At 36.7% G+C, this 24,344-nt stretch overlaps 1 protein-coding gene across 1 annotated transcript in view; it reads right to left on the bottom strand.

Moving 5' to 3' along the window:
* The window catches only part of rnf121 (ring finger protein 121), a 73,020-nt gene that overhangs the window by 7,126 nt on the left and 41,550 nt on the right, over positions 1 to 24,344 (bottom strand). The window contains exons 5-8 of the mRNA XM_051926555.1: positions 22,774 to 22,881; positions 19,891 to 20,011; positions 16,526 to 16,659; positions 14,092 to 14,193 (exon numbers count right to left, since the gene is read on the bottom strand). Of these exons, the coding sequence (XP_051782515.1) occupies positions 14,092 to 14,193; positions 16,526 to 16,659; positions 19,891 to 20,011; positions 22,774 to 22,881 (465 nt within the window). The remainder of the gene's footprint in view (positions 1 to 14,091; positions 14,194 to 16,525; positions 16,660 to 19,890; positions 20,012 to 22,773; positions 22,882 to 24,344) is intronic.

Raw genomic sequence — 24,344 nt, 5'->3', positions numbered from 1 at the left:
TGACCAAGAACACGATGGTCACTCTGTCAGAGCTCCAGAGGTCCTCTGTGGAGAGAGGAGAACCTTCCAGAAGGACAACCATCTCTGCAGCAATCCACCAATCAGGCCTGTATGGTAGAGTGGCCAGACGGAAGCCACTCCTTAGTAAAAGGCACATGGCAGCCCGCCTGGAGTTTGCAAAAAGGCACCTGAAGGACTCTCAGACCATGAGAAAGAAAATTCTCTGGTCTGATGAGACAAAGATTGAACTCTTTGGTGTGAATGCCAGGCGTCAACGTTTGGAGGAAACCAGGCACCACTCATCACCAGGCCAATACCATCCCTACAGTGAAGCATGGTGGTGGCAGCATCATGCTGTGGGGATGTTTTTCAGTGGCAGGGACTGGGAGACTAGTCAGGATAAAGAGAAAGATGACTGCAGCAATGTACAGAGACATCCTGGATGAAAACCTGCTCCAGAGCACTCTTGACCTCTGACTGGGGCGACGGTTCATCTTTCAGCAGGACAACTACCCTAAGCACACAGCCAAGATATCAAAGGAGTGGCTTCAGGACAACTCTGTGAATGACCTTGAGTGACCCAGCCAGAGCCCAGACTTGAATCCGATTGAACATCTCCGGAGAGATCTTAAAATGGCTGTGCACCGACGCTTCCCATCCAACCTGATGGAGCTTGAGAGGTGCTGCAAACAGGAATGGGCAAAACTGGCCAAGGATAGGTGTGCCAAGCTTGTGGCATCATATTCAAAAAGACTTGAGGCTGTAATTGCTGCCAAAGGTGCATCGACAAAGTATTGAGCAAAGGCTGTGAATAATTATGTACATGTGATTTCTCAGTTTTTTTTTTATTTTTAATAAATTTGCAAAAACCTCAAGTAAACTTTTTTCACGTTGTCATTATGGGGTGCTGTGTGTAGAATTCTGAGGAACAAAATGAATTTAATCCATTTTGGAATAAGGCTGTAACATAACAAAATGTGGAAAAAGTGATGCGCTGTGAATACTTTCCGGATGCACTGTATACTGCCCTATACATATATCTGTAATTCCTAAGCAATAATTTTATATAATATTTGCAAATACTGTTAATTTTTTTATTTTTTTATTTGATGATGCAATGAAAAGCTTTATCCTATCAAATAAATCATCCTGGTGATAAGGAAGAAATGGCAGCAAACCAAGAACCTCAGTGCACTAAGACCACTTGCTTCAGGTTTCAGAGTAAAAACCTCTGAGATCTGTCGTGCTGCACAGTTTTCTACAATACATCACATTTCTTGATTGTAGGTTACTAAGACGTCTAAAAAGCTGAGTGGACTGTTATAAACTCTCCTCAAAACACACCCACAAATAAACAAAAGCCAACGGATTACAGCACGTAAATGGCAACATTGTTAAAAAAATCACAGGTAGAAACTAAAAAGCCCCCCCAAAAAAAAAAAAGACTACTGTGTCAAACAACTACACTTTAATTTAAACTTGGTCAACGATGGCTGTATTTTCTAATTCTTTTCAGTATTCATTAGAATTGGAACAAAACACACTTTCAAAACAAACATTTTTAAGGAAATGTGTTATTTTAGAGGCTGTACATATCAAGGGGGTGTTGAATTAATACACATTACATGTTTAATATGTTAAAAATAGTTATCATAGTAGAGTGGGTTACCGATCATTTTCACTATTTGACTATACTTTCAACCAGAACAAAAGCAGAATACAAAATGTTAGAAGTAAATATTACAGCCTGTACACAGGTGGGCTATCTCCAGGGTCTCCTATTTCATCCCACATTCCAGAGGCACATAGGTTAGTCTGACCGTTGATTCTGACTTGGTTATGTGTGAGTGCGTGCTGTGATGATCATGGACTTCATAAAGGGTTGGTCCCTGTCTTGTATCCAGCACTACGTTTATAGGCTCTGGAACCCAATACACTTATACTGGAGTATTCATGTTTTTAAAATTATACACAATCATACATTCTTTAGTCTTTTTAGTCCAAATAAGCAGAGAACTGCTCTGGAGGTGGCAGTACACCATTGCAGCATCAAATCACACAAACCAAGTACAGTACAGTGGAAGAGAGTCGGACTTTGGGGACCTTCAAATCTTAACCTAATGTTATTTTGGAGAAATTAGATGACTAGGCTTGGCAAACTTTGTTAGGCTGAATAACCAGTTCTCTTCAGAAAAAAAGAACAGAAAAGACTATTTGTCCCAAAAGAGTTTATTTTATTTCTATCACATCAGTGTTTCTGTTCACACACGTGGTTAGATGGTCCAATACATAACATTATTAAACCTGTTTAATCTAATTCAGGGTCATGGACTGCCAGAAACAATCCCAGTCCATCACCAGGCTCACTCATACAAATATGCACGCCTGTGTCTGCGTTCACACAGGAAAACTGGAGAATGCAAGAGGTGAGGTATGGTATGGTATGGTGCATACCACTTAGAAACTTCTCTGGACGTTCTGTAGTGCTGCTATGTCTCATTTTTTTAATATGGGAAACAAACCAGAACATCTAATTTCTTGGTATGAAGTATGCTGGGTAATGGAGTCCTCGCCTTTCTAAAATATGTGACTGCTGCCTGTATTTTTAAACTGTCAAGTTTTTTTTTTTATTATTATTGAACTGATAGTTAAATACGAATGTGTAAGAACCTCAGTGTACTGGACTTCATTTGTTACATATGAACACAAAACACTGAACTTGAAATGAAAACCGGCTTGCTTTGTACCACGCATAGAGTGGTTTAACGTACTAATGGGGACTTCCAAAGTGAATGAATGCATAATTCTGTAACACAAATGGCACATCATCATTCACTCTTTCCTGGAGGCATATCTGCTTGTTAAGATTTCGTAATGCTGTGTCAGGCTGTCAACACACTTTAGTGATTGAATTCTGTAGGAAAGTGGATCATTACTTGGCTACAGCTCACTTGTGACAGGCTGGTCACATACATTACATCACATGGCCTGCACTGCACTACTCATTTCCACTCTGTGTATATTTCCACAGCCTCTGACCTTTCCTTGTGGTTGGGTCAGTTCCCATTTGTAGTGGTCCACTTGATATTTTCTGCTAGTAGCTAAAGAGAATAAAGCATGTATTACTTCTCATACTTGACTACTTACTATATACACAAATTATTCTGTGACACAAGACTACAGGATGTGCTCACCATCAGTCATGAATTTCCAGATAAGCCGAACCACATATGAACTGCTGTTCCAAAGAAAAGTCATCTATATATATATATATAATTCACTAAGCAGCCGACCATGGCACGCACGACAGAGACCATGGGATATGCACGACAGAGCCACGCCCGCCAACTCTAACCCTCCTCCCGCGTCATGGGATACGCATGACCGCGTCCACCCTCGCAAACTGTTTTACACGCTGCATACAGCGATTCCCATCAGTGACAAACATGCTTCTTCTTAGATGGTCCTTCAGGAACAGGGAAAACCTTTGTCTACAAAAACCTGATTCATACCATACTAAGAGCATAGTGTTTTTGTTGGCTTGCCCGCCTGACTGTTACCAGCATTCACCGCAATGTACTGGAGTGTAAAACTATTTCAGCTGCTACCTCACAAACTGTCCTTATTCCCCAGATTTCCCTGACCCCATCAGATTCAATTTTGCCTTTTACTTTTACATGCAGACAATTTCCTGTTAGATTAGCCTTTGCAATGACAATTAATAAGGCACAGGGCCAAACTTTCAAAAAGACTTGCCTCTATCTGCCAACTCTAAGACCATGGGATACGCATGACAGAGCCCCGGGCGCCAACTCTAACCCTCCTCCTGCGTCCACCCTCGCTCTCGAGGCATACACACTGCTTGCTCATGGGCCCGCAAGCAACACCTCACCAAACACATCCTCACTCGCTTTGGTCTGTGCTATAGTCCACATGCAGCTGTGAGCCATGTTGACTGTTCATTTGCTTACCATGGCCACCGCTTCAAATGTATTTCATGGAAACAACACTTCTTTCAATGTTATACAAATTCCTGCATCAGGTAACTGTGTGTTTCTATCAGTTGATTTTTTCTGGAAAAATGTCATCGATGAAACTGTTGCTCTTGAACTTTGCAACATGGCTGTAACCTTTGTTTGCCAACATCGGGATAACTTTGGCGATGTGCTGTCCGTTGTTCTTAGTCATGGAAGCATAGTCATACAGTCTGCTCAACAATATGCTGACTACATGAATACTTCCAGAGTTTATGGTGGCGAGGCAGAAATTGTGGCAATGTCCCAAATGCTTCCAGAAACTATTACCATTCACTTCCGAGAACGTCCTCATGCCTCTCCTCGAGTTTACAATCCGGCCCAACATCTCTGCTCTTTAGCGGTCCTTTGGATCATGGGCATTATGAAGTTCTCTTTCCTCTCAAATACATACGTGATGACCTTCTGGTGCCATCTATTGACAATGTCGGTATGTGCACACAGAGGACACACCCAAGTGATCTCCACACTGATGTGACGTCACCTGCCCACTATCCTCTTCCTGAAAAACAATTACAAACGCATTTCACACCTTTCACCAGCGTTGATTCCATCATCACAGACGATCCTGCAGATCATCTTTAATTCCCAGAAGAATTTCTTAATAGTCTTACTCCCACTGGCATGCCTCCGCATAAACTCAAAATTAAAATTTGTCATCATGCTTCACAAAAAACTCCTGCCAGCAAAAGGTCTCTGTAATGGCACTAGACTTTCTGTTACCAGCATTCACTGCAATGTACTGGAGTGTAAGACTATCACAGCTGCTACCTCACAAACTGTCCTTAATCCCTGGATATCCCTGACCCCATCAGATTCAAATTTGCCTTTTACTTTTACACGCAGACAATTTCCTGTTAGATTGGCCTTTGCAATGACAATTAATAAGGCACAGGGCCAAACTTTCAAAAAGATGTGCCTGTATCTGCCAAAACCAGTTTTCAGTCACGGACAATTCTATGTTGCTCTCTCCAGAGTTCCATCTTTTCATTCACTCACAGTCGTATCCTCAAACCCACCCCATTTGGACAACTGTGTCTTTCAGGAAGTGTTCACCTATCAATAAATAATTATGCGGCGTATGCTACGCTGTGGGTTGGCTAGTATACATTATTGGGTGCAAGATAATATATAATCTTGTGTAACGGTGGTATAGCTTTGAATCACACATTTTATATTAGAACCATGCAGTAAATTATGCTCATTTTAATTTTGTTAGCATATGAACATTGCTGAACTAGGGTGATTTCTTCCTTTTCATATTATAGAAAAACAAGTAATCTTGTTACAGCAAGATCTCCCAATTACTGGAATGTTTCCTTTTAAAACACAGCTTAATGATTTTGTTTCCATTCTACACTTACTCCACAAAGACGTGAATCATAAAAAAAATAGGAAATACAAGTATAATCTTGTTACTCTGCATTTTTTTAATTCCCTTATTTATTTTCACTTAGGATTGCTAATTCCTACATCCACCTATTGATGACTCACAATTCCACAATAAAGTGCTGTGGTCAGGAAAGGGAAAATTCTGGAACAGTTTTGGCATGCTACAAAATATCATTAACTGCTATCAGTAATGTGAACTTTCTTCAAGACAGATATTAAAGGGGAAGTAGCCCACTTTTTTAAATGTTGTTAGCAATGTAACAAAAAAAGGAAAATGTTTCCAAGTGTGATGAGTTTGTGGATAAAGAGATTAACAATTTAACATCCTGGTTTGAGAACTTCATATTGCAAGTAAGCGAGTGCTACTCTCGGTCACAAATATAACTGAATTTTCAACTGAGGCCAAACATTTTTCAGTGACATAAACAGTAGATCTTTTCAAACAGAACAGCAAGGAAATCAGACTTCAAAAGAGCAATTTGGTTTGTGCACCCCGATAATTTTTAAACCAAGATGATATCAACATCAAGTGCACCTACTGGCTCTGAAAATTCTTGCAATATTTGGTTCAACATACAATTGAGAATTTGAATTCCCAACAAAGAATGTGAAAAAGATAAATTACCATGAACATCTTTACCAGTGAACGATACTGACAGTTACATAATGTTTATCCCCAGTTTTAGGGAAGAGGTACACAGCAGAAAGTGGCAGTTCTCACACGGAAATAGAAACCAAAGGGCTTTCTGTACACAGTTCAAGATGCAACTGTAATATCATCCATACTGCTATATTTTCATTGAAAAATGCAGACATTTGTGTACACTACACTGGCGTTTTCAACTGAAGAAAACAAATCCTTTTGAAAATGTTCTCCAGAGCTCCATACTTTGAAAAAACACTGGTGCAGTGTTTCATTGTGAATTAACTAAAATAAAGATTTATGAAAACTACTGAGACCACATCGCACCCTGGTTGGTTCAAGCTTATTACATGGCCGTTCCCTGACTGGATCATAATGATTATAATGTCTCATTCTCTGACTGATAACGAAAAAAAAACATTCTGATATGGTGGCATAGAAGAGTTACATTCTGTGGTATTTGTTGTGTTGTTTACCTGTATGCATCTAAATTGCATTTTGTATAATTGGACTGCTGCAACCTTGCATAAAAGGCAAATAATTTATCAGTTGCTACAGTTTTGTGATAAATCCCGCTGCCGGTGGCAAAATCACTGTTGTGAAAAATTTAAGGTCCCTGAAAATTAGATTGTAAATAATTCAATTGATAGCCTCTCATTGATGTTTATTAATTAAACTTGATCCGTTCAATAAACAGGGGCATTTTCCATAGTAAAATTAATAACAAAACACTTAAAAAAATTTGATGGGTGTAGAATACAGCTGAGCTCACAAGAATATAGGACGGGGACACAAAACATAATGCAGTAAAGCTAAGATATAGGCATGTGGGTACGTATTTATTTATTAAATGTTGTTTGATACAGGACATGCTCAGATTGCTGTGGAATGCTTATAATAAATCTTCCAAATGAAAATAAAGGCTACATAACATTAGATGATTTTTCCAACAATTTTCAGTCATAGCCTTCATTTACATAACCTTAACCAGTTGGAGGCATTCAACAGCACATTCCCGTGAAGCAGTTTGTCTAATGTGACATTGACATACCCAATGACTGAGAACAACTAGTCTGTGACTGGCTAGGATAAAATCAAACAGGTTTGAAATTCTCTTTGGTTGGAGGGGCAAGCTCTTTGCGTGCGAGAGTTGAGAACCAATGAATGTTCAGTTGGAAGTACAATACATACAGTGTATGGTTAGGAATAAGGAACATGCGTGTTTTGAACCTCACAAATGGATGAGAAGCTTGTCTGTCTTGTGTTTTATGTACTCAAACAGAATAGGAAAAAGAGAAAAGGGCAGAGACTGGGGATGAACACACCACAGCTAAGTCTTTGAACAGCACCTGCTTCCTTGGGTAGCATATTATTGGCTGTCAGAAAAAGGGGCGAGCAAGACTGTGCTGAAACATCAGCGGCCAGTTGGTAAATGAGACATGGGCTGCAATTTTCAGGCATATAACATGGTGTTCTGACATACCCCATTGCAAAAAAATTGCGCAATGTGACGTCAGCTTAAAGCTGATCATTTTCTCTTTTTTTGCCCTGGCTGTGAACATGCTATAAGAGTCCTGTGTGTGGTAACCTTCTGAAAGGGAATTTATTATCAAGGGGCTCTGAATTTTTTACTATACAGTCCATCCAAGGAGATTTCCACCAATGTGCACGTGTCCATTTTTTTTTTGTTTTTTTAGTGTTGTCAGATATTTTTGTTAACACTGAAAACTGATGTGGACTAAGAATGTTTTCATTTAAAAATACCATTTTAAAATGGTATAAATCAAATTTGTGTATAAATAAATGCACATAAACTTTGCCTTACTTATTTGATGTATGTAATCACCATTTTAGCATTTAATGTGGTTGTTTCTATGGTGAACAGAACTTGCCAAACTGTGGGAAATTAGCACCTAGTGTGCTTTTCACTGCAAGTTTAGTTGTTTAGTTGTAAATGGGCATAGCTGTTCAGTTTTTTTTCTTTTTTCATGAGCAGAGGCATGTGACAAAAACACGCACGGAAAATGTTCTTTTAGTCACAGGGATACTTTAAGCAACACGGGGAAAAAAGAAACAAGAAAATACAGTGCAGACTTTTAACATGGTATTTTAAATCATTAACTCCTCCTGAAGAAAAGGCAATGATGATTAAAAACAAGTGATTCTGGTCATTTTGATTGTTTTTTTAATTTACACCTTTGAAATACTTAAATTTAACACTCCACCCAAAGATTTTCTGAATCAGTGTTCTCCATTACAGCATAATTGGTGAAACAGAGCCTATGCCAACAGCATTGGGTATATGACTGGAACAAACCCTATAAGGAATGGCAGTCCATTAAAGTACACACTCATACACTCAGTTGTAAACAGCTAATTTAGAGTCAGGAAATATCCTGTATTGCTTTGGGATATGAGAGAAAACCCAGAGAAAATGCATACATGGACACAGGCTGAAGCTGTAGGCTCCACAGATAGTTACTAGGATTAGATATCTGAAGCTGCAGAACTATGAACTGGGTTCCACTAAATACTTAACACTTGTTTAACAAACCATTTGTGGGGGGTGCTATTGACATTTTAGTAAGGGAAGTCAGAACAATTACAACAGTTAGTGAAGTTACACACAAAAAAAGAAAAATGGCCACATAATTAGCATGAGTTCAACTTAGTTCCTGTTATGAGTCAGAAAAAATGTCCCTGGTGTTATCTGTAGAGGATTTATTGCATTGTAGAACCAATAGAAGGGAAAAATGAAATGGCTGCTTTAGAAGTACAAACTGTACAATTTAGATTCAGGAAGATGGCAAGTACAGAGTAGTAAAGAGTAAGTGAGAATAACCCACAAAAGTTATGGCAACAGGCTCAGTTATCAGTCATACAAAAGAACAGGAGACAGAAAAGCCCACAAAGGAAAGGTTTTCTGCTTCAGACAAAGAAGTGAGCAGAAATTCAATAAAACACATAAAAACAACAAAAGTTAAATCACAAGGTTATGGGGTTGACAAATACTAACAGATATGTAGAATTTTTGTCTTAGTAAAGCAAATTCTGCAAAATGATTTATATAGCACTTTTGTGACTGAGTACTGCCAAGCTGACATATGTCTGCAATACTAAGTGTACTACCATGATCAGCGAGGTCCACAAGGTCACTAGAAGGCTTGAGGCAGAGGCTTATCCCGTATTTCATCTTGCTTCCCACAAAGTCAGCACTAAAAGCTGAGACGCTTGGATTAACTGAAACTAGAATTACACAATGCTAAACTGGGAACATTCTGTACACAAAAAACAAAAATGGCCAAGATAGTGTGTATTTTGCAATTTTTCTGAACAGCAAAAAAAAAGTTATGGGTATGGCTCTCAATAGTTCAAAATAATAAACAGAATACAATTACAATATCTGTTACCTAAAACCGTGGAATAAGTAATTCATAATTCAGATGAATGGGATTAAAACGAAAATTAAGAAATCACATGCAGAGCTCTTTGCATTTAGATAAATAGATACAAACAGCATTTAGATAAATAGATACAAATAAATACTTTATTCTTGTCCTAATTTACTACTAAAGCTAAGGAGCATGTGGCCCAAGACAAAGTGTGGTTCTTGCTTTATTTTCTACCATCTTTCACCCCACCCCAAATGTTCCTGGACCACTCGCTTTGGATGTCTGGTTTGTTATAGTTTTGTTCAGTGTTCTTTGTGAAAGATAGTTACAAGACTGGGATGGCAGATAAAACTGAATCACTTACTTCAGTCTGAGGTGCCAATAGTGTTGAATTCAAATTGTAACTTTTACTTCCAACAAGAAGGCATATACTGTATGCAGGTACCAAAAAATGCTGAAAGAAGCATGACAGAACCAAATGGAGAGAGCAAGAGTGAAAAAAAGATACTAAAACAAGAATATCTGATATTGTTTATCTAAGTATGCAAATATCTCTAATAAACAAGCAATTACTTCTTTAGTAGTATTTGTAATATGAATGTAATGTAGTTTCTGATGTTACACAAAAAATGACATTGCAGACACTGCTGTTCAAAACTTCAAAGACCTAAAAGTTTAATAAAAAGAGATTCTTGGGAGTGATTTGAAATGGTTCACAGCAGCAGCAGTTGCATAACAGATGTGGGCCATGCAAAGCATTACTAGTGACAAGTGAAGCCAGCCCCATGGAGTGTTTTGGTCTAGTGCCAGCACATCAGATTAGGCTGTTCTCTTTCTCAGTATTCAATGGATACTCAGCTCTTGTAAAACCCTAGTTGGATTGTCTAGCCCACTTCCCTAGCAAGCAGAAAGCAAGCCAAAAAGTATCAAAATGGTTCAGCCAACAACAACATTTGGACATGCATCTATGCATAAGCTCACATTCTCAGTCGTTCTTATTCTAAGCATACATAGTTTTGGGTTCTTAAGTTAGTATTTTAAATATCAGAAAAACTTTATGATTTATTTTTTGGGAACACTGAGGCTAAATTTATAACAACTTTTAAAAAGACAAAAGAAGCCTATCCTCTCATCTAAAAGGTAGTTTAGGATTTGGTAATCTTTAATATCAGCATGGTTATAAGAGTTCTGAAAAATCTGAGCTCAACAGTAAAAACACTGACCGACAGAGTGGCCTGTAGTGGAAACGGTGTAATAGTGACATGCTTTTATGACATGCTGAACAGGCAAAATCATCAGAAGGGAAACTCCTGATGGCTCAAATGTAGCTATTTTTTAAGGTCAATTCTGGTGAAACAAAACTTAAGTCAATACTTTCCAGTAAAAATGTTAAGTTCTTTTTGATTCCCAAAATATATTCATCTTGTCAAGCCCAAGTTAAATATTTGAATAACATTACCTAAGGATTAAATCAGTTTTATGGGAAATGTGTGATTCATGAAAATAATAAAAATAAAAGCATCAACCACATAATGGAAAATATAATCTCCAAAAAGAGAACAATAAATAAAATCTCTCTGACTTGTTTGGATTTTGTGTGGGTATATCTTAATGGCATATTTTATACATCCTAGTGCTGTGTCGTCAGGTCTCAAATTTTTCATGATGCCATTTTTTGTAGAAATACAAATTATCAGATTACTCTAGGTGAACATCACTTAGAGTGGTGGAAAACCCAACAGTGAAAAAACAAGAGTAAAACTATTATGAAGGATTTACTTAGGATAACACACAACACTGTGAAACCTGCTTAATCCAATTCAGGGGCTGTGAAGACCTGAACCCTAACCTGGCAGTATTAAGAACAAGGAAGGAACCAACCCTGGATTGGACAAGCAGTCATTTGAGCATTCCCTCACTCCAACACTGGGGCAATTTGGAATCACCAATTGGTCTAACAAGTACAAGTTTGGAAGAAAATCAGATATGCCTAGGGGCAAAAAAAACCAAAACATGAAGGATAAGGAAACACAACACAGGTAGTAACCGGTCATGGGATCTGAACCAAAGACTGAGCAAGAAAACTTCATGAGGCAGCATTGTTAAGCACTGCACTACTGTGCCACCCATCATTTAATATATTACATACAGATAATAGACAAAATTAATGAATGCATGGCGGTGACAAATTTGACCTTTTCTGGAACAAGCATCCTTCAGTTTTACCAGTACGCTTTCCATTACAGTGACAGGGTGAGGTAGACACTGTCTCAGCAGCATCAGACACCAGAAGGGGACTAGTTTTGGTTTTCACTTTGTGGATGTTAAATTACTTTTAACAATTTCATTTATTTAGAAATTATGAGCAGCAAGCTGGAAGACTGGATTTTGTAATAACAATAACAAAAATACTTTTATTTTAAAATGCATTTACAATATACTCCACACACTGGAGGCAGTAAATTTGAGAATGTTATCAAATATAGCAAACTGTTTACACAATAATGTGGCCAAGGCATTTGTAAAAATGTAGTCTTACTCCAAAGGAAGTAACTGAAAATGTGCTGCAAAAATATACACTAGTTTTAATCCACACCCCTAAATTATACTCTAGCTTGTATTTTTCTGAAAATCCATACATTGGCAGAAACAAATGAATTACAACAGATTGCTGTTAAGTATTTTTGCATGCAATCATTTGATCCATTTATTCAAATTCTAAAAACCTTATGCTGAAACACTACATTTTTCTCTTTAATATTTTCAAAAAGTCTGAATTAGCATAAACATTCCCAATTCAGGGTGTTCATAAAAAATGTAATGGTTTACTTCATGAGGTTGCAGTACATAATAAACAAGAATAGTTGTGTCAGATATTTGTAATATTAACATGTGTGCGTCAATTTAATGTTTAAAGTCTAAATATTCTTGATTGTATTTGTTATTTTCCACCCTCCTATAGAGGATAATAGAGTGCTAGATCTCCAGCAAAGGATCAAAAGTCAGGTCAAATTCATAGTCAATGACCTTGAAAAAGTCTAAAACCATACCACACATGCTTAAATTTAAAATATGACATTTGTTACCTTCTGGGAGTGGCTCCTACAGGGTTTAGGACCACCAGTAAATAATCATGTATCAATAAATATTATTATTGTGATCAGCAACCTTGGAATTGCATAAAACAACACTCCACATACCTATATTACCGATTTCCATTTTTTTGAAGTTTTGTGAAAATAAGGAACTTTGATCTCTCAAATGCCATTAGGAGGTGAAGCTCTGAGATCAATTGATGATGCATGCACAACTTCAAGTCCTTCTGATCAATAATTCACCTATTGGTTTACTTTTTATCATAAGGATGTAAATTCTGCATAAAACATGATCCAAAAATGGCCTAAAAATCAGGGGATTTTTTGAGTCCAGAGGACCAAAAAGAGGAGGGAACCCCAAAAAGCTTGATGTCTTACATAACTAGACATCAGGAAGAATCAACCTGTATATCATATGTGAAGGCTTTCCCATACCAGAGAGTCAGGAGGCAACACAGAGTGATTTCAAATCATTCATATATTGATATAAACATAATACTACTTAAACAGATGACCATAACAAAACCAGAATAAATGGTCATTTCACTGAAACTTAAATATAAAAGTTTTGTTTTTCTTTACTATCATATCATACGAATCATCACATTTTATCGCAATGTGCATCTTGGGGAAATCTAATTTGTACCTTAATTTGCCATTTTTGTAATGTGAAAGATAATATGAAACTGTTCTGCATGACTACTTGAAGTAGTGGACACACATCCAAAACTATGAATAAAGAGTTAGGAGCATGGGTAGGATACATGATGACAGATAATTTAATTAATTTAAATTGTCCTAATCTGATAAGTCAAATATAGGATCATGGGATAATTAAAACTAGATAATAAAGGTTTGCTCTAAAGAAACCAAAACAACTTTCTACTTAATGTAATGCCAACAAATAAACTTCATGGTAGGGGAGAATAAAAAAAGATTTTTGATGCAAGAAGGCCAATGCTGCTCACCAAAAACGTATGGTTTACAAACTATTAACATGATTATTTAAACATGTAAACTCTCAGTTTCTTAATGCTGCAACATACAGACACATAAGAACAGATTTCACAGTTAATTTAAAACCTAGGAGTTATAGTACAATATCAAAGACTAGCAATATTTAATATATAGTAATGATATTTCTGTCTTTTTATAAAACACAAACAATATATAAAAATAACTACCTATGTAAAGAAAGCTGAGGTCCTCTCAGCATGCGGGAAGCCAATACTGAAGACAAAGCAGGAACTTACCATGGACATTAAACACTGAGCATAACCATATACATAAGTCAAAACTCACTCAAACCATTACGGCATAAACTAACATAAAACACAAAGTATGAGGATATGGGTGGAAATTAGAATTCCCAGAGAACACCGCTGCATATTATATATATGGCGAGAATATGCATTACTCCAAAAGGCTGTAAGGCAGCAGCCCTTTATCAGTACTGCGTAATTATCAAATCCAAAGCTAAAAATGGGGTCTTAACTTGCTTGAACCCTGAACCCCCAAATGTAGTTAAAGGATACGGATTGCTGAACATCCTCTTGAGATCAACTTTCTCCTTGCAATATGGACATGTCTGCTTTTTTCCCACAATGCACCAACCTCGTATACAGAACTCATGAAATCTGAAAAAGTTAAATGTTAAGGAAGGAAAAAAATAATAAAAATGCAATTGTTATGCCCTGTATATTACAGCAGCTTACACACTCAAAAGTGCAAAGCATGCAAAAATATTCATTTAAACGACTACATAATGGTAAACATAACAGCTGTGAAGTTATTTCTATTTAATGAGCAATAGCTATATTTTTTGCGCATACAGCTTAATGCTCATAACTCCCTCCCAGCTTTCACTGTGCCCAGATGTATAGCTGCACCCAGTCTCGCAAAAGTCCTTCTTAGCCTCTGCACGCATACCCATAGACTGTGCTTCAATATGTAATTTAAATGTGCAGTAAGTGGTGGAAATGTTACCAAAATGATTGTAATTTTTCTTTTACCTCTGACTGTAAATGTGCAGATGCTATAATTATAAAACAATTACTTAGCAAAATATCTACTTCCCTTCAGTACAAATTAAGAAAACGCACATGCTTAAAGCAATATTTACATGTGTATTGAATAAGTTCACTCAGAGAAATTTTGTGCAAGTGTAAACTAATGTTCAGAGAGATATACGGAATCTAGTTTGATAGAAACAGATATCTTCCAACAAACAAGCTGTGGTAAGGCTTGCCAATTAAAGCTGTACAGTAATAACATTAGATGTTAACTTTTTTCAAAAGATTTGCTTCCTGAAAAACCTTTGGTGATTATGATAGCCTGAAGCTGAATACAACTATAATTCAGATTGACTGTATCATTTAGGAATTTGAAGAGGCACAAAGTTAGCTTTTATTGAACTTAATATGTTTAATTGTTTAATGATGCCGACACACTGCATTGGTTCAATTGAGCTTAAAATATTTTGGTAATGATTTTCATTTGTTCTCAGCATTGGATGCTTCTCATTTCAGTGTCTAACAATAGTTGGCGAACACTGATGTTGCTTTTCCACCATTGCGATGTCCTGATGAAACCTTTCATCTTGTTCATCACTGACTGCTCCAGATAAGAAGTCTAAGTATGAATACAGAAAACTAATATTTAGCAACATGTTGCAATTCACAGTTTTATATGATTGATGCATGTTGTCAACCAGTGTAGTTGTCAAGAAGATTCTCAACAACATTCTTAAATTCCTTCTATATGATTTCCTCTGGGCCCACTAAGCAGTTCCTTAAGCTGCTTGTTATTGAATACGTGTCTGATATGTGGACTACAAAAATGCCTTCCTTAATTTTGGCATCTGTTATTCATGGAAACATCTGCCTCAAATATCAAAATCCATCACCTTCATTTTTAAACTGCTTTCATTAAATATTTCACCACTCCAAATTTGAAGACGAAGCAAAAATATTGCTGTTGGATCTCCAAGTGGTTTGTGTGCCATGCTTTTCTGTCCTGGAACCAAATGCTTACAGAATGGTCTGTTCTTTTTTAACGAAATAAGACTCTTTAGCACAGCTGTCCCATTTGCCAATGAAGCAAAAAGACTTGGTAAATCTAACCTGCATTTATAGCAGCAGGGCCACTACAGGTGAAAATGAAGATATGCATACAATACTACTAAATGTTTATGTGCTTTCAGTACTTCTATACGTTATTAAAAATTAAAAGTATGTCATGGGTACCTAAGAAGCTGACTAAGTGGAGACAAAGATTTGATTTATAGTCTTATATTTATTCCTCTGTCAACTTTTGAAAAAAAGTGAAGTTTAGTATATTACAAGGGGTGAATCTAATCATAATACTGTACATGGTAAGAGATCGCAAGTTCACTCCCAGAGATTTTAGAGATTCTCAGTTTGAAGGAAATATTTGTGAGCTTGGTCTTGCTGCTTATTCTATCAGAGTATCTTTTCCATTGCTTGGTACGTCTGTAGGCCATATGGCACATCAGCCCTACATCCATCAAACCTTCATAACACTTTCACTGACATAGCCTCAGTGTTCCTTCATATAGCGAACAGATGAAATACTTAATTTGGGAGCAACAGTTCATTTATTAGGCAGGAAACCTAACATACTGGGGCATCAATAGCAGTAGGCACTTGAGGTACAATACGCCTCAGTTCAAAAGAAATCAAATATTACTTATTTCTGTCAAAAGTTAGCACCAGTGCATATAACTAAAAGGATAAGGGGTAAAAACAATCAGAAGTAAATAAATGCTCACTGGTCAAAGAAAATAAAGAGTGCTTTGGAAAACCCATACTGTGTTATTTACTCTGGGATTAATAAAGAGTGAATTATACAGACAGTTAATATTTTATTTCTGTATCTCTGATTTCTGCTTGCACCTAGATCCACACATACACCACATCTGATAGACTTCTTTAACAATGACAAGGATACACATGATTACAGGAAAGTCTATACGTGTTTTCAATAATGCCTTCTTCATTCACATCAACCAGGATCTGTTGTCCACACACAGCACAGATATTATCTGACAAGTGTTTTGTGGGCATACCGGATGCACTATAAAACTGAAATAGACAAAGTAGTAGAGGTTAGTTGTTTAATAGTCCTTATTTCTAGTTATCAATAACAACAACACAATGTTGACACATGAAACCTTGGACGGCCTTGCTGTGGTGGGATTTTTGTGAGACTTTATTGAGGTGAGTATGCCATAAAAGTTAGAATACTGGATATGTTAATGGTGATGAGTGTGTGACACAAAGCCCTACAGGTTCTTCAGAATTGTCATTTTATAAAAGGGAACTCAACTTCTCCGATCATTCCTCTCACTTACCTGGTCATTACTTTTGGAGTGATGACTTGCTTTGGGTAATGAACTTATGGCATCATACTCCTTTTGATGGTTTTAACTATGGATAAGGGATGTTTAAGGCTTGTGTTAATTTTTTTTTAATCTGTACCACTACATAACTTTACTTTGGTCCTATGAAAGCTTGTACTTGTCCATAGTGAACTTTTTACTTTGAGGTACATTGTACAGTAGAGAAGACCTACAGGAATGACTTATTTTGAGGTAATTAAAGAGTTGCAATTGACCACAACAGGTTGTCAGTGAGTCCCTTCTGTAATCTGGAAGTCAATATATGAAAGACAAGATTCAGTAATTTCCAGTTACAGTTATTATGGTATGTGAGCACATTTCCAATATTTGTTTCTATTATTTAATTTTTATACAGTTTTCAGAATGGTAGAGCACTTGGAGGATGTGTCTTATGAGTTAACATGGGTGAATAAAAATATAGTACAGTATGCATCAGAAATAACTAGACTGATTTCAAGCTGTTAGGCCAAAAAATAATTTTTATGAATATGTAATTGCAATCATAATGATCAAAGGTATATAATCCAAAACATATAGGAAAAATCAACACCACTAAATTATGAAAGGCTTACTTGATGACGAGTTAATGGAGATTTTACTTACAGCAAACAGGTCTTAGGATAGCAAACAACTGATTTTGTACATATTACCCAATAACATCAGCTATAAAATATTGAGACGCAAAAATGATCTTCTACAACCCATCCACCAAAACCTCTTAATCAATTGATATGGTTGAGAGGAAACTGTTTATATCAGCAGCCTTGAAAGCAAAGCAGGTATCACACTCATTCACACATCTACACTAGCTTACACAAGATCAGTTCAAAGTTACCAATTAATCTAACACACAATTTCTTAAAATAATATATATTAAATATGTTTAGCTTGTCAGTGGTGATTTGCCATTCACTCCTCATGCTCATGCTTGCTCTCTACAGTTGTGCTTGAAAGTTTGTGAACCCCTTAGAATTTTCTATATTTCTGCATAAATATGACCTAAAACATCATCAGATTTTCACTCAAGTCCTAAAAGTAGATAAAGAGAAACCAGTTAAACAAATGAGACAAAAATATTATACTTGGTCATTTATTTATTAAGGAAAATGATCGAGTATTACATATTTATGAGTGGCAAAAGTATGTGAACCTTTGCTTTCAGTATCTGGTGTGACCCCCCTTTGCAGCAATAACTGCAACTAAATGTTTCCAGTAACTGTTGATCAGTCCTGCACACCGGCATGGAGGAATTTTAGCCCATTCCTCCGTACAGAACAGCTTCAACTCTGGGATGTTGGTGGGTTTCCTCACATTAACTGCTCACGTCAGGTCCTTCCACAACATTTCGATTAAGGTTAGGACTTTGACTTGGCCATTCCAAAACATTAACTTTATTCTTCTTTAACCATCCTTTGGTAGAACGACTTGTGTGCTTAGGGTCATTGTCTTGCTGCATGACCCACCTTCTCTTGAGATTCAGTTCATGGACAGATGTCCTGACATTTTCCTTTAGAATTCTCTGATATAATTCAGAATTCATTGTTCCATCAATGAAGGCAAGCCGTCCTGGCCCAGATGCAGTAAAACAGGCCCAAACTATGATACTACCACCACCATGTTTCACTGATGGGATAAGGTTCTTGTGCTGGACTGCAGTGTTTTTCTTTCTCCAAACATAAGGCTTTTCATTTAAACCAAAAAGTTCTATTTTGGTCTCATCTGTCCACAAAACATTCTTCCAATAGCCTTCTGGTTTGTCCACGTGATCTTCAGCAAACTGCAGATGAGCAGCAATGATTTTTTTTTTTGGAGAGCAGTGGCTTTCTTCTTGCAACCCTGTCATGCACACTATTGTTGTTCAGTGTTCTCCTGATGGTGGACTCATGAACATGAACATTAGCCAATGTGAGAGAGGCCTTCAGTTGCTTAGAAGTTACCCTAGGGTTCTTTGTGACCTCGCCGACTATTACATGCCTTGCTCTTGGAGTGATCTTAGTTGGTCGACCACTCCTGGGGAGGGTAAAAATGGTCTTGAATTTCCTCCATTTGTACACAATCTGTCTAACTGTGGATTGGTGGAGTCCAAACTCTTTAGAGATGGTTTTGTAACCTTTTTCACCTGATGAGCATCAACAACTCTTTTTCTGAGGTCCTCAGAAATCTCCTTTGCTTGTGCCATGATACACTTCAATAAATATGTGTTGTGAACAGCAGACTTTGATAGATCCCTGTTCTTTAAATAACACAGGGTGCCCACTCACATCTGATTGTCATCCCATTGATTGAAAACACCGGACTCTAATTTCACCTTCAAACTAACTGCTAATCCTAGAGGTTCACATACTTTTGCCACTCACAAATATGTAATATTCGATCATTTTCCTCAATAAATAAATGACCAAGTATAATATTTTTGTCTCATTTGTTTAACTGGTTTCTCTTTATCTACTTTTAGGACTTGAGTGAAAATCTGATGATGTTTTAGGTCATATTTATGCAGAAATATAGAAAATTCTAAAGGGTTCACAAACTTTCAAGCACAACTGTATGTATAAGCCAAGTGCCTAGTGTTCCAAGGCCAAGAACTTCAGGACAGTTTTTGGTGCTTCATCTTAAAGTGATGTGTTTAAACTGTGTTATCTAAAACTCCATTATAGTTTAGGTTATGAATCTGAAAAAAAACCTTCCAAAAGTGCAGTATGTTGGCTTGTGCATTAGCAACACAAAAACGAACATTATTATAGTTAATATTTTATAATCTTTTAGTTCTGAGAAATTGTCCTGTATAAAATAAAGTCTGAATTGAAAAGATTTAACTGCTATGACACAGTTTTGCAGAGACAGATAATTCTTTATATTGCCTGAAATTAAGAGTTACATAACACTGTAAATAATCTATAAAATATCCCCTTACCCCTATAGTGGAAGCCATGAAGTCTGCACACATCTCTGCAAAATCTCGCCCTAAAACTCCATAATAAAGACCGTAGAAAAGAAGTGAGACTCCAAAGTCCATCCCATCTTCTGGTTTTATTCTGTTTTAATAAGAAAAAAATAGTTTGACAAGAATGTCTGTAACAGAGTAATGATTTACACAAGCCAAAAAATGTACAATTCTATCACTGTCCTGTAATTAGAATACAGAACTAGTAAATATCTCAACTTCATATTTTAAAATGTTACACAAAAATATTTTGCAATGAGACACAATACATTTTTAAAGTCTTATAGGTGAGGGGGAAAAGGTTTCTGTTAAGTCAGAAATTTAACCAAGATAGTATTAGCTCTAACACTTAAGAAATCATTGATGTACAGTAATCCCTCCTCCATCGCGGGGGTTGCGCTCCAGAGCCACCCACGAAATAAGAAAATCCACGAAGTAGAAACCATATGTTTATATGGTTATTTTTATATTGTCATGCTTGGGTCACAGATTTGCGCAGAAACACAGGAGGTTGTAGAGAGACAGGAACGTTATTCAAACACTGCAAACAAACATTTGTCTCTTTTGCAAAAGTTTAAACTGTGCTCCATGACAAGACAGAGATGACAGTTCCGTCTCACAATTAAAAGAATGCAAACATATCTTCCTCTTCAAAGGAGTACGCGTCAGGAGCACAGAATGTCAGAGAGAGACAGAGAAAAGCAAACAAATCAATAGGGCTATTTGGCTTTTAAGTATGCGAAGCACCACGGCACAAAGCTGTTGAAGGCGGCAGCTCACACCCCCTCCGTCAGGAACAGACAAAGAGAGAGAGAGAGACAGAGAAAAACAAACAAGCAAAAATCAATACGTGCCCTTCGAGCTTTTAAGTATGCGAAGCACCGTGCAGCATGTCGCTTCACGAAGCAGCTGCTCAGAAGGTAGCAACGTGAAGATAATCTTTCAGCATTTTTAGACGAGCGTCCGTATCGTCTAGGTGTGCGAACAGCCCCCCTGCTCAATCCCCCTACGTCAGGATCAGAGAAAGTCAGCGCAAGAGAGAGAGAGTGAGAAAAGTAAGTTGGGTAGCTTCTCAGCCATCTGCCCATAGCGTCCCTTGTATGAAATCAACTGGGCAAACCAACTGAGGAAGCATGTACCAGAAATTAAAAGACCCATTGTCCGCAGAAATCCGCGAACCAGCAAAAAATCCGCGATATATATTTAAATATGCTTACATATAAAATCCGCAATAGAGTGAAGCCGCGAAAGGCGAAGCGCGATATAGCGAGGGATCACTGTATACACAATCTGTGTAGAGAATAAATTCTCTAAGTAATTTAAATAATTGTTTTAGTTGAGTGCTTATATTCATTAAACATAACTTAAACAAATAAAAAATGAACATTAAGCTAGGAGAATCCCCAGCAGTTTTCCTAGGTACTCCAATTTTTACCAAAATCATAAAATTGAGAGAGCATAGATTATGTTTGCAATTGTGCCTTGTGATGGACTGACTCCCTACACTTAGAGCTACAAGGATCGGCAGTGGAACACCAAAACTCTAAAACAGAAAAAAGCAGGTTTAGAATATTGACTTGCCTTTCAGCAATTTTTATGGTTCTGAATTCATTGATGTTAATAGTTATACTTAAATCCCTTTTTTAATCCAATTGTCAAATAGACAAAAAAAAATCATAAACCATTTACCTCTAGCAAGAAACAAAGACAAATAATATAATTATTTGGATATTGGTAAGGAGTACATCAGGTAAGTGGATTTGTGTTTTCTATTATATAAAATGAGGCTGTGTATTGCTACACATTTTCTTTTATCATGCTGTGTTGCATGTTGGCCAGTCAACAGGTAAAAATTTCACTGTAAAATATATACCACCAGTACTAATTCTACTATCTATTTTGATACATATGAGCATTCATAAGTGGATAGGTAATCTGGCAATGAAAGGACGCCCTGAGGTAAGAGAAAACACAAGAAGATGAAAGAAATATATTTAAGGAAAAAAATGAGTAAAAAAAAAATCTAAATAATAAAAAAAAAAAATTAAACAAAACAGAATACCAAAAAAGTAAAGTCAATTAGTACATGTGATGCATTATTCAATGGACAAGAGACTGAAAAAAGATTGACACAGGATATGGACAGGGCCTGTACTGACAATGGGGAGGATAAACCAACAAAAGAGTGCAAGAAGGACAGCATCACCACAGTAGCAATGTGTACACAATAATGGGCAGGTCTAACAGTGAGGGACAGAGAGGGGGATAGAGGTGTGGTATTGGAGGGAACATCTAATGTTCTCCCAGGATACATAGAGGTAAGTAGCCCAGCAAGTGACAGGGGTGCATCATGTGTGTGTGAGTGTGAGTGAGAGTGAGAGAGAGAGACAGAGAGATATGCTACCAGGGGATGGCAGTGGGACATAATACCCAGAGACCAGCAGATGACAGAACAAGGTCCCAAGTACCTTTTTACATGACAGCTTAAAAAGTGCAATTCCAACTCCATCTTTAGTGTATGTTAAGTTTAAAGCCACACCTTTCATAGGAGGCATTATTATACCAATTGGTCAATAATTATTACTTTATGATAATGCAAATCATGACACACACACTTATCTTAATAGCAAATCTTAACATTTACACTAAAAAGCCATATTTCATTTTTGAACCAGCTTAATCCAGTTCAGAATCCCAACAACTTTATGCACAATTCTAGATTACACTCCAGTACATCCCATACTTACTCATGTAGAACCAAATTAAACTGTTAATTTCTCTTTGAAGTCTTCCACTGCAATTAATACATATAAGCAAAAAATCATGTACTATGTTCTTCCACTTGGTACTCACCTGAATATTAAGTTAATACCAAACAAGGTAAACATTACAGCTGCATAACCAACAATTCCAGTGGCATAGCTGATTTTATACAGTAACAAAAACCATTTGTACACCAACCTAGGGAAAAGAAAAAGAAAAACAAAAAATAAAACAACTGAATTAAACATTTACAGACATCAGTGATCTGGAAGCACATTAAAAATGGAGAGTGGCATATCTGTTTAAGTGTGCATAAAGATATACATTCAAGATAACCAAAGAAAAACAAATATGTACATAAATAAATGAATAAATTATACAAAGAGGCTTTTTTTAATAATTCGTTATTTATTTGTCACATACATAGTTATACAGGACAACACGCAGTGAAATGCATCTTTTTCGCATACCCCTTGGGGTCAGAGCGCAGGGTCAGCCATCGTACAGCGCCCCTGGAGCAATTGAAGGTTAAGGGCCTTGCTCAAGGGCCCAGCAGAGTAGCATCTCTTTTGGCAGTGACGGGGATTGGAACCAGCAAGCTTTGGGATGCCAGCGCAGATCCTTAGCCGGACAGCCTTTAAAATGTACTGAACTAGAATGACGTGCTTTTTTCACCAAACGAACGCTCAGCAAAAGAAGACATGCATGCAGAAGCCTTCCTTTTATACTTGTGTACAACATTCTTGAGTGTTCACCCAGATTGTTCACTCAGCATGACGACTAAAGCTGTGATTTGCAAGTGTTTGTTTAATTAAATTTCATCTACGTATTGTGATGAAAGCTTATGTTTTGTAATTTTATTGTATTATTTATTTATTTTGGTAGATTTTTTTTTAACCACTGAGAGATTAACATAAAGTTCCTGCATCATTCAGGCTATTTATTTACAAAAAATTAAAATAGTACCCTTTTGGTTTATTATTAAATGGTAATACTCCATTCCTGTTCATGTTTTAATAATGATCAGAGAACATTTATTTTTTTTGTTTACACAGCTTTGTTGGACAAAATGTAACTGTATTAAGTTGGAAGAACCAGTCTCTGCTGCCTAGTCTACAGAAGAGAGGAAGAGCTGGTTATCAGTAAGTCTTAATCTCCATGATGCTAACAATTACAAAGGTCATTGTGGTGTCTTGAAAGGGAAACAGACATGTTGGTTACAGCGCACAATAGCAGCACTAGTAGTAATAGCATTGTGCTAGAACATAGTACAAAAATCTTAACTAAAACCTTTCTTTTTTAAACTTTTTTTAAAGAGGAAAATCTTTTTACCTTTTAGATCTTGAATATATAATACAGTATGTGCTTACTTTTTTTTTTAAAGGTAAACTTTATGTTTCAACCATCATGTTTCATGCACTGGAGATCACTAAGCAGCTTCTTAGTGTTAAAAAGGAAGTATTGTGCAGCAAGACATAAAGGGGCCATTTACTGTAAGAATCAAAAGTAGTATGTGTAACATTTCTCAAAACTTAAATTTGCCCTTATCAAAAGTCATAAACTACGTTTAGAGTTATTAAACAGATTGTGGCAAAAGCACAACCAGGAGGTCATGTTGCAAAACCTTCACAGAGATTTTAGCGAAGTCCAGAAGATTTTTT

Source organism: Erpetoichthys calabaricus, chromosome 4, assembly GCF_900747795.2.
Source record: "Erpetoichthys calabaricus chromosome 4, fErpCal1.3, whole genome shotgun sequence".
NCBI classification, from domain to species: Eukaryota; Metazoa; Chordata; class Cladistia; order Polypteriformes; family Polypteridae; genus Erpetoichthys; species Erpetoichthys calabaricus.
This window is presented reverse-complemented; position numbering and strand designations above follow the sequence as displayed.